General features: G+C 34.3%; 2 protein-coding genes across 2 annotated transcripts in view; both read left to right on the top strand.

The window, feature by feature from the left end:
• LOC143233075 (protein turtle homolog A-like) overlaps positions 1-16,827 on the top strand; it is a 149,006-nt gene that overhangs the window by 116,759 nt on the left and 15,420 nt on the right. The window lies entirely within an intron of this gene.
• The window catches only part of LOC143222244 (uncharacterized), a 50,902-nt gene that overhangs the window by 32,897 nt on the left and 1,178 nt on the right, over positions 1-16,827 (top strand). The window contains exons 6-9 of the mRNA XM_076448514.1: positions 3,183-3,482; positions 3,714-3,839; positions 6,675-6,702; positions 15,367-15,460. Coding sequence (XP_076304629.1) covers positions 3,183-3,482; positions 3,714-3,839; positions 6,675-6,702; positions 15,367-15,460 — 548 coding nt within the window. The remainder of the gene's footprint in view (positions 1-3,182; positions 3,483-3,713; positions 3,840-6,674; positions 6,703-15,366; positions 15,461-16,827) is intronic.

Raw genomic sequence — 16,827 nt, 5'->3', positions numbered from 1 at the left:
ATAAATACGTTAAATGTTCCATACAATCTTCATCTATTTAATTCAGCACTACCCCTATAATTGAATACGATGCATCAGTTTATGTAATAGTAATTAACATCTCTTTATAATTATGTAAGGCCCCGCATGGCCAGGTGGGTTAAGGCGTTTGACTCGTAATCTGAGGGTCGCGGGTTCGAATCCCGGTCGCACCAAACATGCCCGCCCTTTCAGCCGTGGGGACGTTATAATGTGACTATTCTTTGGCAAAGAGTAGTCTCAGAGTTGGCGGCGGGTGGTGATGACCAGCTGCCTTTCTTCTAGTTGTACACTGCAAAATTAAGGACGGCTAGTGCAGATAGCCCTCGAGTAGCTTTGCGCGAAATTTAAAAAAAAAAAAGTATGGCTGCAATTTCCACAAACCCTGAAACCCCATTAGCACAACGGTATGTCAAGGGACTTAAAACACTACGGTCCGAGGTTTGATACTCGTGGTGGGAAGAACATAGATAGCTCAGCTCATTTTTTTAGCTTTGTGTTTAACTTCAAACAAACACAAACAGAAATAAATCTCCTGACATCCTAGACAGCTCTCCATATACCTTTCTCCTTATGATTCTGGGGAGTGTCAGTCCATTTTTATTTGTTTATATAAAGTAGTTCCAATATCTTGATGTTCATACATCCTGAACCGACTATGGTTCTTCGTTACTACGTATTCATCCGCTAATGTAACTGTCTCAAATGTGTATGCCAGATTCCCATCTTTTAATTATATTAAAAGCGGTGTTGATAATTTTGTCCAAATTGGATCGTGCAATGTCACGTCTACACTAGTATAATCGTTTTAACTATAGTTGGATCCTAACAGCCATTAAACTACAAACACGTTCTATAAATGACTTCTTTTACATACTCTTTAAATGTCAATGTCACGTTACACTAGTATCATCGTCTGTAGTTTAAATTAAACTACAAAACTCTTAACTCTTTTTCTCCGGACTCAAGTGTTACGTTTATAGAATAGTTGATCTTACTATATAACACCTTAATATGCCTGCACTTCCAAATGTAATGTACGTTTCTAATGTTTTCCAAGTAATAGCAGTTTTTTTCCCATAACCCTTGCCTGCTGTTCTACAACTCTGGCAATTTTATTTAAAAAACAAAGCACAGAATGAATCTGTTATTTCTTTCATAAATTTTAGTCAACTTCACGAGCGTTTTTTAATGCACGTGAAACTTATTAACAAAATTGCACGTGACTTCAAAAATATATCTTTTTCACATTCACATATTTTTGGCAATTGCATATGAGTGTTTTTACTGCGCATGCACACACTATTACTAGAATTCTTCGTGCTTTACTTTTGCCATTAAATCGAATTTTTCTTGTTTATGCCTATCTGTTTATTATATCTAACTGTTTATTATTAACATTTTTTCCAGTGTTAAACAGTGTTAAACTTCCAACTTTAGTTTAACAGGCACTAAATAGTTATCAGGATAACATTCGCGAACTCATCTCGCGTATTTGTCGTATTTTCACTGAGTACAAAGTTTGAAGAATCACCTACTGGGATTTTCGCCTGAATAAAAACTTCGCGTATCTATTCTATTTTTCAGTTGATATTACACGTTATACTTAGCTCTATACATTTATTTCCCAATCATCACAAAATGTATAACCAGTAACCGTTTACTGAGCCACCATAGAAACCAAAATAAACAACATCCTCTGTTTCCCGACAACATTGCGTCATCCACTTGAATGGATTTTGTTTTTATGTTGTTTTAATTTCATATTATTATTTCATTGTTTGGATTGGATTCCAAAAAAAACTAATGAAACCCGCTTCTGACTGCTTTCAAATCACTTTGTTTTATGATTGTGTTACACTTGCATTTCACTTTTTATTCCTTTATAAGCTGATCTAGGCTGGTTCTCTTTAATCTCTTATAAGGTAAGCTGGGCTGGTGCTTTTACTCCCTTATAAGGTGATTTAGGCTTGTTCTTTTAAAACCTTATAAGCTGATCGAGACTGGTTTTTTCTATTCCCTTATAAACTGATCTAAGCTGGTTCTTTTTAATTCTTGATAAGCTGATATAGTTTGGTTCTTTTTAATACCTTATAAACTGATATAGTTTGGCTCTGTTTAATACCTTATAAGTTGATCTAGGCTGGTTATTTGTAATCCTTTATAAACTGATCTAGGCTGGTTATTTGTAATCCTTTATAAACTGATCTAGACTGGTTCCTTTTAATCCCTTATAAACTGATCTAGGCTGGTTTTAATCCTTTATGCTGATCTAGACTGGTTTTTTTTATTCCCTTATAAACTGATCTAGGCTGGTTCTTTTTATTCCCTTATAAACTGATCTAGGCTGGTTCTTTTTTAATCCTTTATAAGCTGATCTAGACTGGTTCTTTTTATTCCCTTATAAACTGATCTAGGCTGGTTCTTTTTTAATCCCTTATAAACTGATCTAGACTAGTTCTTTTTAATCCTTTATAAGCTGATCTAGGCTGGTTTTTTTATTCCCTTATAAACTAATCTAGGCTGGGTTTTTTTAATCCTTTATAAGCTGATCTAAGTTGGTTCTTTTATTCCTTTATAAAGCTGGTTTAGGCTAGTTATTTTTAAACCTTTATAAGCTGATCTATGCTGGTTATTTTAATACCTTATAAGGTGATCTAGGCTGGTTCTTTATAATCCCTTATAAGGTGATCTAGGCTGGTTCTTTATAATCCCTTATAAGGTGATCTAGGCTGGTTCTTTATAATACCTTATAATGTGATCTAGGCTGGTTCTTTATAATACCATATAAACTGAACAAAGCTGGCTGTTTTCTCATATCTCTCAACTCCAGCTGATACTCATTACATCTGACTTCATAACAGTTTGTTCGATCTTTATTTAGTCACCTCTCATAAACAACAAAGAAGAACCAATACGCCCAAAATGTTTATTTCGTTCTAGATTTATTTAGTCTTACGCCATGCTGTTTATTCCAATTTTCATCGATAATTCATGTGTGAAAAATAAAACAAAACGAAACACCAACCTTTCAATTTTGTAACTTGTTTTTTTTTTTTAATTTAAAAGAATTGTTTTCTTTTCGTAAACATTTGTGTAACTGGAATACGTTAATATTATTTCTTGAGCGAATAATATTTCTGATATATCTATATTTATTTTAGGAAGCCCAGATCCCGTGAGAAATTGTGACGTTACGAACAGAACAATAACAGATATTGAAGTGGAATGTGAAGCAGGGTATAATGGTGGACTAAAGCAGTTCTTTCATTTGGAAGTGTTTAACTCTCCTTTGGAGAAACTGCAGACAAATATGACCAAACAGGATTTTCCAGTTTTTAATATCAACGATCTCCCACCTGGAACGAATTTTATTCTGGCAATTTATGCATCAAACTCTAAAGGAAAAAGCCATTCTGTTTCTCTAACAGCAACGACTCTGTCAGCTCCTGAGAAACGCACAGGTAAGCCTACTTCTCAGTCAGGAAACGAAAGATAGAAAACACATTAAGATAATCTCGAAACTGCACATTTTTAGGCTAATGGAAATAATTCCCGCTAAAATTCTTAAAAACAAAATAAAAACGACCACTTTCGTAGTTTTAAGATGCTTGTGTTTTATTTCAATTTAAGGCTTAAGAAAGATTGTCTTATCCAGTTTTACATAGCTGTACACGGATTTTATGTTTTACTAGCAAAACTTGAAAGACCTGCAATCAGTCCCGTATTAGGAATATTAATTGGAATAGTCGGTGCTCTGGTCCTTCTGGCTGTTCTGATTGTCATCATAATGAGATTTAGGACCCAAGAGCAAAAGAAAAGTAAGTCTCTTACCATAAAAAAACTATAATCTTTTTTCAATAAAAAGAAAACACTAAATAAGAAACTATAAACGTAAGTTTTAAAAGTTATAAGCGGATTGAAATATTTGTGTACTTTTTGTGTCTGAAACGTCAATATCTTGTTTAGTCAACGTTGAGAAAGAATATTTATTTCCTAACTAAACATGTTACCCCAGATAATTAAATCGAATACACTGATTGGGTAAACGCGCCTTACTGATTGAAATAAGCAAGAACAGATGTTGAGGCTACAACGTTGTAGTGTGATGAAATATACAAAAAAAAAAACATTTATTTTACGAATTGGTTTTATTATTTCTTTATTTATATCAAGAGAAACGTAACTATTAATCAAGAACGTTAAACAAGGTCTGCACATTGTCAGTAAAAATAAAACTTTATGCGACATTGGTTTATTATTTTCACCAAATGCAGTAACAACAACAACAACAAACAAAGATTCAAAGGGTATCAAACATTTTCGTTAAATTTGAACTTCACTAAGAAATATTTAAGAATGGATTTTAACGTTTACCAATATCAAACGTTTCAATTCCTCTTTTTACCATATTGTTTCATTATGGTACTTCAGGTGAATAGTTACTCCATAAGCTTACGGAACAAAGATAATAGCCGTTTGGTCTTCTAGTAATTTTACACTCACGCACTGCTCGAAAATGTGTTCTTTGAACTATTTGAATTATGTAGTGGAAAGGCTTAGTTTATATCTTTTGATGCGAAAAATCAGCCATTTTAAAATGAGTGTAAGCAACAGCACGTTTTACGATTATATTTTAAGGTATTTAATTATATTTCTGTTTCTTCCAGTTAGTGTTATAACGCTTAAACGTCGTTGTTCAATAACTTCTGTAAGCACACAAATGACACCCTGTTGTGCAGAGTTAGTGAACGAGTAGCCAAGGACTTGGCAGTGAGTGATGATGACAAGCTGTCTTCCCTCTAGTCTATCACTGCTAAATTAGGGACACCTAGCAAAGATAGCACTCGGGTACCTTTGCGCGAAATTAAAAACAAAAACAAAACATCATTATATCGTCTGGGTATTGCGCGTTATGTAAGACTGATATAAGATAGCTCATCCGTTAATACGTATCGGATATAAATTAGGTGAAATATGAGGTTATTTTGGACGTCCAGTTTTTGTATGAATCTATTTATTAATGAATATTTTTAAGTTAGCTATATTGAAACAATTTACTATTCTACCTTGCGATTTGACGTTTGTAACAAATGATACTTTAAATCTCACGAATATAGATATTTTTTGAATAACTCGATAACGAAGAAGTTTTAGTTGTAATTATGATAATTTCCACTAGGTGTCGTATATTTAAAATTTACCCATTTACTAAACTTAATTTATCTGAGGAAAAAATACATAAGTTATCTGCTATTTCCATGGTAGGGATTCGAGCTCTAGATTTGGTGTTGTAAGTCCATAGATTTACTGCTGTCCCACAGAGGACACTCAATTCAGCGTTTACCTCAGATTTTTTTTATTTTCGTTTGCATTAATGGACAATTTGTTTTTCTAGTTGTTTCACGACATCAAGATCCGGCATGACCACGTTGGTTAAGGCGTGCGATTCGTAATCTGAGGGTCACGGGTTCGAATCCCCTTCGCCCCAAACATGCTCACTTTTCAGCCGTGAGGACGTTATAAAGATACGGTCAATTCCACTATTCGTTGGTGAAAGAGTAACCCAAGAGTTGGTGGTGGATGGTGATGACTAGCTGCCTTCCCTCTAGTCTTACACAGCTAAATCAGGAACGGATAGCGTAGATAGACCTCGTGTAGTTTTGCGCGAAATTAAAAAAACAAAACAAACAATGATGATATCTGTTGTGAATTAGACTTGTACTCGTACTAAAGGAGCCTTTCTAATTGTATTGGCGATTACAATTATTACGCACTTGCTAAGATAAAACAATAATGATATTTAATAAACTTCTCAAATAAAGCATTAATTATTTTATATGTAACTTGATCTTGACAAGTTAAAATTTGAAGATTTAGCTATAGGACGTGAAACATTTATCTTTCTTATGATATAAGACCTTTGTCTTCATAATTCACATAAATCACCTTCCAAACGAGAAATACCATTTATTTTAAGTTATAAATTGAGAAAATATTAGACATAAAAATACCGCGAAAGTTAGACTCGGAATGACCAGGTGATGAAGGCTATCGACTCGTAATGCTGAAGGTCGTGGGTTCGAATCCCCGTCTCACCAAACATGCTCGCCCTTTCAACCGTGGGAGCGTTATAAAGTGATTGTCAATCCAACTAATTGTTGGTAAAAGAGTAGCCCAATTGTTGTCCGTGGGTGGTGATGACTAGCTGCCTTCCCTGTAGTCTTACACTGCTAAATTAGAGACGGCTAATCCAGATAGCCACGTGTAGCTTTGTGCAAGATTCCAAATAAGCAAAAAGAGAAAAAAGTTCGGATGGAAAGATATCAGACGTAAGTGTCCTAGTTTCTGAAAGAAATGCGTTTATCGCAAGTCGAGGAATTTTACAGTTAAAACATAACTGTCAGTGCAAAAAATAAATACATTTTGATTGTGCTAATTAATATTTTAGATTTATTTTCTTAACGTTTCACAAAAATACTATGTTTCAGTACTTGAACATAAATCTTTCATCTGTAGTTACTGTTTTGTCGTTTAGTCGCGCAATTATATATTTAGAACATAAATTTATAATATATGTGAAATCATACATAAAGTATCATATTTTTCAATTGCATGTTTTTTCAATCATTTTACTTATCTAATTTTTATCGTAGGTCCAGCAGTTCAAGATGTAATGGACAAGTAAGTAGATTATTGTTATTTTAATTAATATTATCTAAATGAAGAAACTTTAGAGAATTGTTGCATGAAATCGATATTATTGAAAATAAAACGTTTCTGAATTCTCAGGCCCAGTGTGCTTGCCTTTTGCAACTATGACAGCGTTATAATGCAATGTTTAATCCAACTATTTGTTGGTTGAGTATAGCCTAAAAACATTGGTGATGGATGTTACCGGTAGGAGGCCCGGCATGGCCAAGTATCTTAAGGCGTTCGACTCGTCATCCGAGGGTCGCAGGTTCGAATCCCAGTCGCACCAAACATGCTCGCCCTCTCAGCCGTGGGAGCGTTATAAGGTGACGGTCAATCCCACTATTCGTTGGTAAAAGAGTAGCCCAAGAGTTGGCGGTGGGTGGTGATGACTAGCTGCCTTCCCTCTAGTCTTACACTCCTAAATTAGGGATGGCTGACGCAGATAGCCCTCGAGAAGCTTTGCGCGAAATTCAAAACAAACCAACAAACGTTACCGGTAGGCCACTTTTCCTACAGGCAAATTGAAAATTACAAAATGCGGCAGAGGACCTTAGTAACATTGTCAACAATAAAACAACTTAATATACTTAAGAATGGCTTTATTGTCTTGAAACTTTCACATGTTCTACAGTAATTCCTGTACGCCGTATCCAAAAATGATGTCCATTTTTTTTCCATCACGTACAGAATTTTCACAAAACGTCATATATAGTTTTATATACGTGAATCCCTCTCGTTAAAATTAGGAAATTTATTTCGGATTAACAGCACGAAAGGAGAGAGCTAGGACCCAAGTTATGAGAATATTGTCTGTAACATACGGGTAATGTAGCGGAGGTATCAAATAAGATTTAAGGCGTGCGACTCGTTATCTGAGGGTCGCGGGTTCGCATCCCGGTCGCGCTAAACATGCTCGCCCCTTAACCTGTGGGGGCGTTATAATGTGACGGTCAATCCCACTATTCATTGGTAAAATAGTAGCTCAAGAGTTGGCGGTGGGTGGTGATGACTAGCTGCCTTCCATCTAGTCTTACATTGCACAATTAGCCCTTGTGTGGTTTCGCGCGTAATTACAAAACAAAAACAGAAACAAATAATTTCGTGCTTATCATATGTGTTTTATAAAGGGCAATACGGAATACAGAAGACGTTAATGAAAAACCTCTCAAACTATTATGGAGTTTTTGAATATTTTGTAATATTAATATTTTTGGAACTTGACTTAAATAACTAAAGAATAACCAGATTTAAAAATATAAAAATATTATGGTTAGATTTTTGAATTACCGTTAACTTTTGTAACTAGAATTATAGATTTAGATTAGGCTTAGTTATAAGTTAACTAACCTGTAAATCATAAAACGGGTCAAATGGATTGGTTTATTAAACGAACATGATTTACAGACTAGGTAATTGTCTCTTCGTGTTCTACGGATTAACTTGCTTACTTCTCTTTAGTTCCATTTACTTAAATTCAGCTTTAAGATGGATTATAAATCAGACTACGTCATTCGCAATAGAATATATCGTGTTATTAGCATTACGTAAACAACAAATGAAGCAAAGTTGAAAAAAGACTAGTTTAGTAGTTATTTAAATAATTTAAAAATGACACTTCTGTGGAACATAGTTTCACAATTAATTACTTTAGTATGAATATGAAATAATGACAAAACTAATTCATTTTATTATAAAACATTAGGTGTGACAGTTTTGGCTATAAGTTACAGGTGTTTAGTATTGAGCATTTGTTTCCTAGCTACAAATACAATGACTACGTCTAGTGTAAGTTTGTTTGTTTGTTTTATTGAATTTCGCACAAAGCTACTCGAGGGCTATCAATGCTAGCAATCCCTAATTTAGCAGTGTAAGACTAGAGGGAAGGCAGCTAGTCATCATCGCCCACCGCCAACTCTTGGGCTACTCTTTTACTAACGAATAGTGAGATTGACCGTTACATTATGACGCCCCCACGGCTGAAAGGGCGAGTATGTTTGGCGCGACCGGGATGCGAACCCGCGACCCTCAGATTACGAGTCACACGCCTTAACACGCTTGGCCATGCCGGGCCACTAGCGTAAGAGTTAAGCGTTCACAGTTTGTTAGGTGTAATTGGTAGAATGAATGGGTTTTATACAAGAACTCAGGATTGGCACATACTTTAAACGAAGCTAATAATGAAGGTTTTCAGTTGGTTTGTAGAGTTTGTAAGTTAGTAGAGAAATAAAGCTATCTTAATTAAAGTAGAAGTAATAAATAAAAAGGGTAAACTGTGATAAATAACAGTGGCATATCCCTAGAAAGAATACACCAGCTAACAATGACTTTCAGGGAGGTAGAGTACTATTATGGCTAAAAGTGGTGAATTTAACTTTAAAAGCCTGCTTTTTGTTTTAACATATTTCGACCCTTGACTTGTGTAGATGAGGAACTATTGGAGGGAAGAAAAGAAAAGGGTCAAAGGATGATATGGATGATAAACTTAAGTGGTTACTGGTGATTTCTTCACGAGATATGTGGATAGGATAGCCTGTGGGGAAAGTAGGGCGAAAAGAATTTGATTATGTTAGTCAGGGGTACAGTTGAAGGATATAACTGAGAGAGTAGATGATATAATAATAATAAGTTTTTGTTGTCTAATGAAATAGAGAAAGGTAGATAAACGTACTTAAAGAAACCGACATAATATAATTGTGGGATTGAAATTATGACTACTTTACTAGGACGAAATGTTAGGCTTAGTTTAATTAATCGTTAAGGATAAACAGGCTTGTTGAGAATTGTGGGATTAGTTCAATGGGAGAAGATATCTTTTCTATATTAGATGGTTTACACTTAAATAAAATTGGTTCCCTGGCTTGTTTACAAGGACTAATGAATCAGCTATGAACAATCCCATAAACTAGAACTAGGAGGGCGAGAATGAGCTAAATGTTGAAAAAATGTAGCATAGGAAACGAGTTCTGAGAATAGGCTTAAATGATAATAGGCTTAAATGATAATAGGCTTAACTGAGAATAGGCGTAACTGAGGATAGGCTTAATTGAGAATAGGCTTAACTGAGAATAGGCTAACTGTTGCAATTGTAATACTAGAAACATAAGAATTTAAAAGATAACCTCAGAGGAGTGGAAAGAATGAAAGATTTTGATGCAATGGGATTACTGAAACATAATTAAATGTAGATGGTTTAGGTAAGAAGAAATTATTTGAAATACAAAGTTATTGGCTTTAATTCAGATTTATTACTGAAGATTGGGCTGAGGATGGCTTTATATGTAATATGTGAGTAACATCCTATGAAGTTGGGAATATCAAAGATAACAACAAGGGTTTCTATTAGCGGATATAAAGGGAAAAAAGTTTCTTGTAAACATTTGTTACAAACGATTAGATGATACTGATAAAGTTAGTGAGATGAAGATTTTATCTGTTAATGAAGTCGAAATTATGAATGATTTTAATTTCGAGCATGTATATTGGGAAATACGACTGTTTGTTTATTTGTTTTGATTTTCGTGCAAAATTACACGAGGGCTATCTGCGCTAGCCGTCCCTAATTTTGCAGTGCAAGACTAGAGGGAAGGCAGCTAGTCATCAACACCCACCCCCAACTCTTAGGCTACTCTTTGACAGTCCCCATAGCTGAAATGGCGTGCATGTTTGGGATTCAAACCCGCGACCATCGATTTACGAGTCGAAAGCCTTGACCCACTTGGCCATTTTGGGCGATACGAGTGTTGAACCGTAAAGTAGAAAGCTTTCTGGAATTTGCAGGGTGGATTTCTTCATCACTTGGTCAAAGGACTTCGAGAAACAAAGCTGTGTTAAATTTATTGTTATAAACTGTTGAGAGGGTGGTAAACGGGGAACATCTTTGCTCTATTAAGTTCTATGTTTTGCTACATATAAATATCACGAACAATGCTATTTTGGTTACAAATTTCAAAATAGCTAATCTTGACGGAATGCGACAAGAATTTTCTGCTTCGAAATGAGTTATTTAGAGACGTTGATCGGATGTGGAAAAACCTGAAGATACAGTTTCAAATATCCAATATACGTGTATTTCTTAAAGAAAGAGAAAGGGTAGCTATAAATACAAAAACCAGATTGGCTCACAAAGGGTATAAGATATAAAATTAAAGAAAAGAATAAGAGATTTAAGAAATTTAAATTGATTGTTATGATAATAAATGTAAAAGAGAATAGAAGACAAAGAAAGTTTGTCAAACAGGAAATTAAAATAATATAATATAAAAACTTAGCTATTATCCACCCTATAATTTAAATTTGATATATTTGATTTCATCTACATGGTTCTTTTAATAAATAACTTTTTTATTAACAAAACTGTTTTGAATTTGAAAACTAAGTCCTACACGACTAAGCATGTACATTAGAAAATTGCGGGTGCGGCATGTTCAGATGGTTAGGTGCTTGTCAGAATCTGATGCTCGCGAATTCGAATCCGCGTTCCACAAAAGATGATCCCTCTATTTCAGCCGTGAGGACGTTACAATGAAGCGGTCAATATCATTATTCTTGGTATAAAGGTAGCCCAAGAGTTGATACTGATGACTAGCTGCCTTCCATCTAGTTTGGCACTGCTACATTAGGGACAGCAAGCGCAGATTACCCTCGTACAGCTTTGCGCGAAATTCCAAACAATCAAACCGAAAATTACACCCCTGTATAAAAGCCTCTGCCACATATAAGGTAGTCTTTTACCAATGAATAGCGGGATTGACCGTAAGATTATAACATCCCCACGCCTGAAAGGGCGAGTACGTTTGATGTGACGAGAATTTGAACCCGCGATCCTCGGAGTAGAAGTCAAGCGTCTTAACCACTTGGCCATATCGGGCGTCTTTGATGTAGGTGTTTATGTTGTCTCATGCAATCTGGAAAGACTCCAGATTGGTAATTTATGATATGAAGGACAAAATATGTTGTCTCATGCATCTGGAGAGACTCCAGATTGGTAATTTATGATATGAAGGACAAAATAATAATTAAATATTAAAGTCATTTAATCATAATGTAGAATTATCTCATTTACTCCAATAATCTTGCGTAATGGTGTTGAATAAATGTACATGTGAAATGTTTGAATGTTTCATATCTCGCAAATAATTTAATAATCGAAAATATATTATTAATTCTTACAATAAAAATGATAATAAAGTGAGAATATAAGTCGTAAGAACAATATCGAAGTTCACAGTTCAAAGTTTTAGCGTTCGACATTTTATAATAAGCATTTTTTACCGTTTTATAAAACAAATTATGTATAGAATAATAAAACTGTTTTAATCTTTTCCAAAATATGTTTTGTATTTTTACTTTGACTTCGATCCAAGTTAAATGGGTTGTTTGTTTGTTTTTTTGCATAAGATATTGCAATACGTTTCGTATTGATATTTTAAACATCAACCAAGCATGTGTTTGAGATAAGATATCAGTTGAGTAGTTTCCACTATAAATTAGTTTATTTTGCTTGAAAAATGCAATCGAGAAAACTAGATCCAAAAGTAGACACTTTCCAATTTCCGGTTGTTTTGGATAGATTCTCTCTTGACGAAATCAAAGATATTGGCAGATGGGTGAAGAATACTAAATACAACTTTTACACATGTGTACAAAGTGAGTTTGAATGTTGAAGATTTATGTTAGAAATAAGCGATTGTTGTTTTTCTATATCATTTGTAAATATATCAAAATATTTAATATGAAAAAGTTATTTATATCGTTTGTTAATGTATCAAAATATTTAATATGAAATAGTTATTTATTTTAAATATTTTAATACATTAACAAATAATATACAAAAACAACAATCGCTTATTTCTAACATGAGTCTCTTCTCTGATATTAATCACTAAAATTTTAATAACCTGTATTGTATAAGGTATTGTTAACTAGATTATTGTATTTTTCAATTTCCTGTATTTACAGTTGTTGTTGTTGTTTTCAATTAAGCTCAGAGCTGCACAATGGGCTATCTGTGGTCTGCCCACCACGGTATCGAAACCAAATTTTAAGCGTTGTAAGTCCGCAGACATACCACTGAGCCACTGGGGGGTTGTTGTTGTTTTGAATTGAGCACAAAGCTACACAATGGGCTATCTGTGCTCTGCCCACCACAGGTATCGAAACCCGGTTTTTAGCGTTGTAAGTCTGCAGAGCGTGTTGGAAGTTAAATAGTGACTTGTGTTAAGGAATTTGAATAATTTGTGCAACTTTTGATAGAGTTTTTGAAATTTGTAAATGATGTTAATTATTCATAATAGCAAAGACCACTTTCGTATAAAATAAACTTATGGTACAAAAATGTTTGTGTGTTACGTAAAGCCTATGCATAATTGAATGAAGAAGATAAAGACAGTGGAAAAAACATAAAGCATTTCGAATAATTGGAAATAATTTATTCGATCTTCAACGAAATCTGAAAATTTATTGACTGAGATGATTATTATTTAAATTATAATATAATAACTCAATAATTAATTTATTTGCATATTAAGAAAAACGGTAAATGGACGGATAAAACAAAGTTTATATATTGCGCAACAACTGACAACTGAGTTACCTGTGCAAGGTTAGAACAATTTTAGACCTAAATAGCTCTGTGAGTCGTTAGGGGCTCCTAATTTAGCAGTGTAAGACTAAAGGGAAGGCAGCTAGTCATCACCATCCATCGCCAACTCTTGGGCTACTCTTTACCAAAGAGAAATGGGATTGACTGTCACTTTATAACGTCCTCACGGCTGAAATGGCGAGCATGTTTGGTGTAACAGGGATTCGAACCCGCGACCCTCGGATCACGAGTCGAACGCCTTAACCCACCTGGCCATGCCAGGCCCAGCTTTAAAGGATTATAGAGGTTGGGAATACAGGTTTGTGTCTCGTAACTCAAATCAAACCGAGTGTGTATAAAGTAGCTTTGCAATCTCGACTCCACTGCTTCCTAATGAAACTTTGTTGGTAACCACCAGGTAGTTAGTGAGAAGAGCATGACACTGTTGAAGAGTAAGAAATGTTGGCTGTTTTGTTTTGGAAAAATAAAAGAAAGAACAGAATTATGATTTGATCATCGAAATGGAGAACCAATAAAACCTGGAAAGCAGTAAGTTTACCAGCATTAAGTTACATCCTCTACATGTAATAAAAACAAAAGACTATTCCACAAGCCCCCTAGTGGTTCAACGGTATGTTTGCGGACTTACAAACTAAAATCCAGGTTTCGATACCTGTGGTGGGCAGAGCATAGATAGCCCATTGTGTAACTTTGTGCTTAATTCAAAACAACACATATTCCAAAAAACAAATAAAAGAAATGTTATTTAACCTAGGTATAATTTATGTTCTTGTCTCTTAAATAATTGAATGTAAAGTAGTGGTTGAAACGCAGTGAAATACAATAGTTTAGGTTTCAATATCTTCAGAAGTGTATACAGATTATTAAAATTTTAAAAGTCAGTAGTGACACATTTTTAGTGATAAATATCAAAAAGGGTTTGTAATGTTTCAACAGTATATCACATGTACGTATTAGCTTTTTAACTCACTTTCTGGTTAAAATTTCGATCATTTAGGATTCACCTGACAATAAGTTTTAGTCCATATATAATGTCAAGGATGTCTCATACGTTTTTCGTTTGTTGCACAAACGCCAATGAAAATCAGTACTAGTCGAACTTCTCTTACAATGAACTACGACCAGTGATTTTCCACTGATGACTTGATGTATTCACTATCGCCAAGCTCATGGATGAACACGCATTGCTTTGTATTGCATTATATATGAGGGTTGCAATGAGGTCTTTTCTAGCTTGATAGCTTCCATTAGCTCAAGTTTATCCCATAGGTCTCAAATCACCACTGAGAGAAAGGATAATGGATGAAACAGCATTATAAATCATGTTTTTTTACACAATCTTCCAGACAGCGCAGCAGCGGTGACCATCACCACTACTGACCCACTCTTGAAGTGTTATTTCAGAAGACGTGAGATATCCATCAACAATACAGTGATGCTAAATGTACTCAGACCTTCAGTATATGATATGTCTAAGCGAGATCATATATTTACAAGTTTATATGTGCTTAAGGGTCGTCCAAGATCCAAGGGTTCAGAGGGGAATGGGTTCCGAGACAATTCCTTCCACTTCCATTTTTACAACAACTAGGAAAACAAAATCATTGGAATGCTGACTAACATGGTGGCTCAAACGAGCTAGTTGGCACTTGCAACACTACAGCCAAGAATTGTGTTATACATGAGTGAAGGTAGTGTCACCAACCAAGCCAACTACTGTCCACCACGATGGTCAAGGCACCAACAGCAAAGCAAGCCAAAGACGAGTTTAATTACTTGTGAATGCTATTTGTTAGCAACCACATGACTTTATTTGCATTATTTGTACAACAGAAAACCTCGCTCAAAATCATTATTCTATATCCTAATTCAACTAATACAATAAAATATTTGGGAATTTCATTTTATACCTATAGTCAGTTTCACATAACTGAAGGAAGGTCCCAAATATAAAAGGATAAAAAATACATTAAAGATCCTTAAAACAAACGAATTTAACTCAATTACCGTATATTTATATGTGTATACATATGATCTGTTCATTTTGTTAGAAGTCAAACGCCATTTCAAAAAGACATGGATGAAGTTCTTGACCCCGACACCAGGAACCTGACGTCATACCTTCTTCAGCTATTGAATTTCACGGTATGTATTATCTCATTTTGTATTGTTCATTTCATAATGTAGTCAGCGTGTAAATATATCGCATCTAATTATTCTTTTACACTTATGACTTTTCATTATCAATTCTACTGAATTTTCTATATTCTTTTAATTATTTATTTTAAATGCTGAATTAGAAACCGCATTTACATGGGAGTGAATAGAAGAAATAGCCTTTAGTTAGTCGCTGATTGGCTTTGGTCTAAAACGAAAGAATTGCAATGATTGTGATTTGTTAGTTTTGAAATGAGGACCAATGACTACAGAGGCGGGCGTTACCTGTCGCTATCTCATTACAGCTAACAATAAACGCGCTTTTCGCTTTAGGGCCTTGGTTTAATTATTCAGACGATGGTCTGTAAAGATTATCCCAAGAGTTATTAGTGGACACTGTTGACCAGCTCAAAATCAGTGACGACTAGATCGAACAGCTTTAGACGAATATTAACGAACAAAGTTCAGAACACTAGGGTCCTCATTTAGAAATGTAGAGGTAAAAATAGTTGTATCAAACTCGAACTTATTAAATATACATTAAAAAAAATTCAACCTCTAAAATTACTTACGTGTATTCAATATTCGTGTTTTACGTCAACAGATTTATATCACTTGGGAAATATTCGTATTTTTGTTTTCCATGTTAATTTGGAAACAGTCCTTTATTGTCCTCTCCGTATCCTGTTAAGTCAGAAAAAAATACGTGTTTTAAAACTTCATAGATGTATTTTTGACGAATCGTACTCATGAAAGGAATTTAAGGTTGCGTTACTTATTGTATCTTCAGAAAATTCACAAACAAAGTCTTCAAAGAAAAGAACATATAATTAAAACCTGTTTACATTTCCATATATCGCATTCTTAATTGGTATGGAAGAAGAACTCTGCAAAGGTATATATATAATGTGTGATGTGGTTTCATTAGGGAATCTTATATGTGTATGTTTTTTTTTAAAGTGTAGGGAAAAGTTTAAGCCACACAGCAATGATATTAATTCTTACGTTAACGTATACGTAAGTGTCGTACGAATATATAAATTAGTAATGTAATTTCTCCATATAATTGCGTGAATATTTTAATGAGAAACAGTAACAACAAACGTGTTTCAAACACAGCTTTTAATGTGTGGTACGTAATTGTTTGTCATAAAGTCTTGTTGAGTGTTTTTGTTTATTTTTTGCTTAAGAACAATTTTATGTTCTAAACTGCCTTAGGACTACTTATAAAAAACGAACCTTTAATTCTCGACGCACTAAACTTTGAAAACATAAGTATTTGAAATACATTGAGCTTCTAATAGAAATTTCTAAGTTATTTCGAATTTCAACATTTCTAATTTGCGTCCAGTTAC

The sequence above is a fragment of the Tachypleus tridentatus genome, chromosome 1 (assembly GCF_004210375.1).
Source record: "Tachypleus tridentatus isolate NWPU-2018 chromosome 1, ASM421037v1, whole genome shotgun sequence".
Classification (NCBI taxonomy): Eukaryota; Metazoa; Arthropoda; class Merostomata; order Xiphosura; family Limulidae; genus Tachypleus; species Tachypleus tridentatus.
This window is presented reverse-complemented; position numbering and strand designations above follow the sequence as displayed.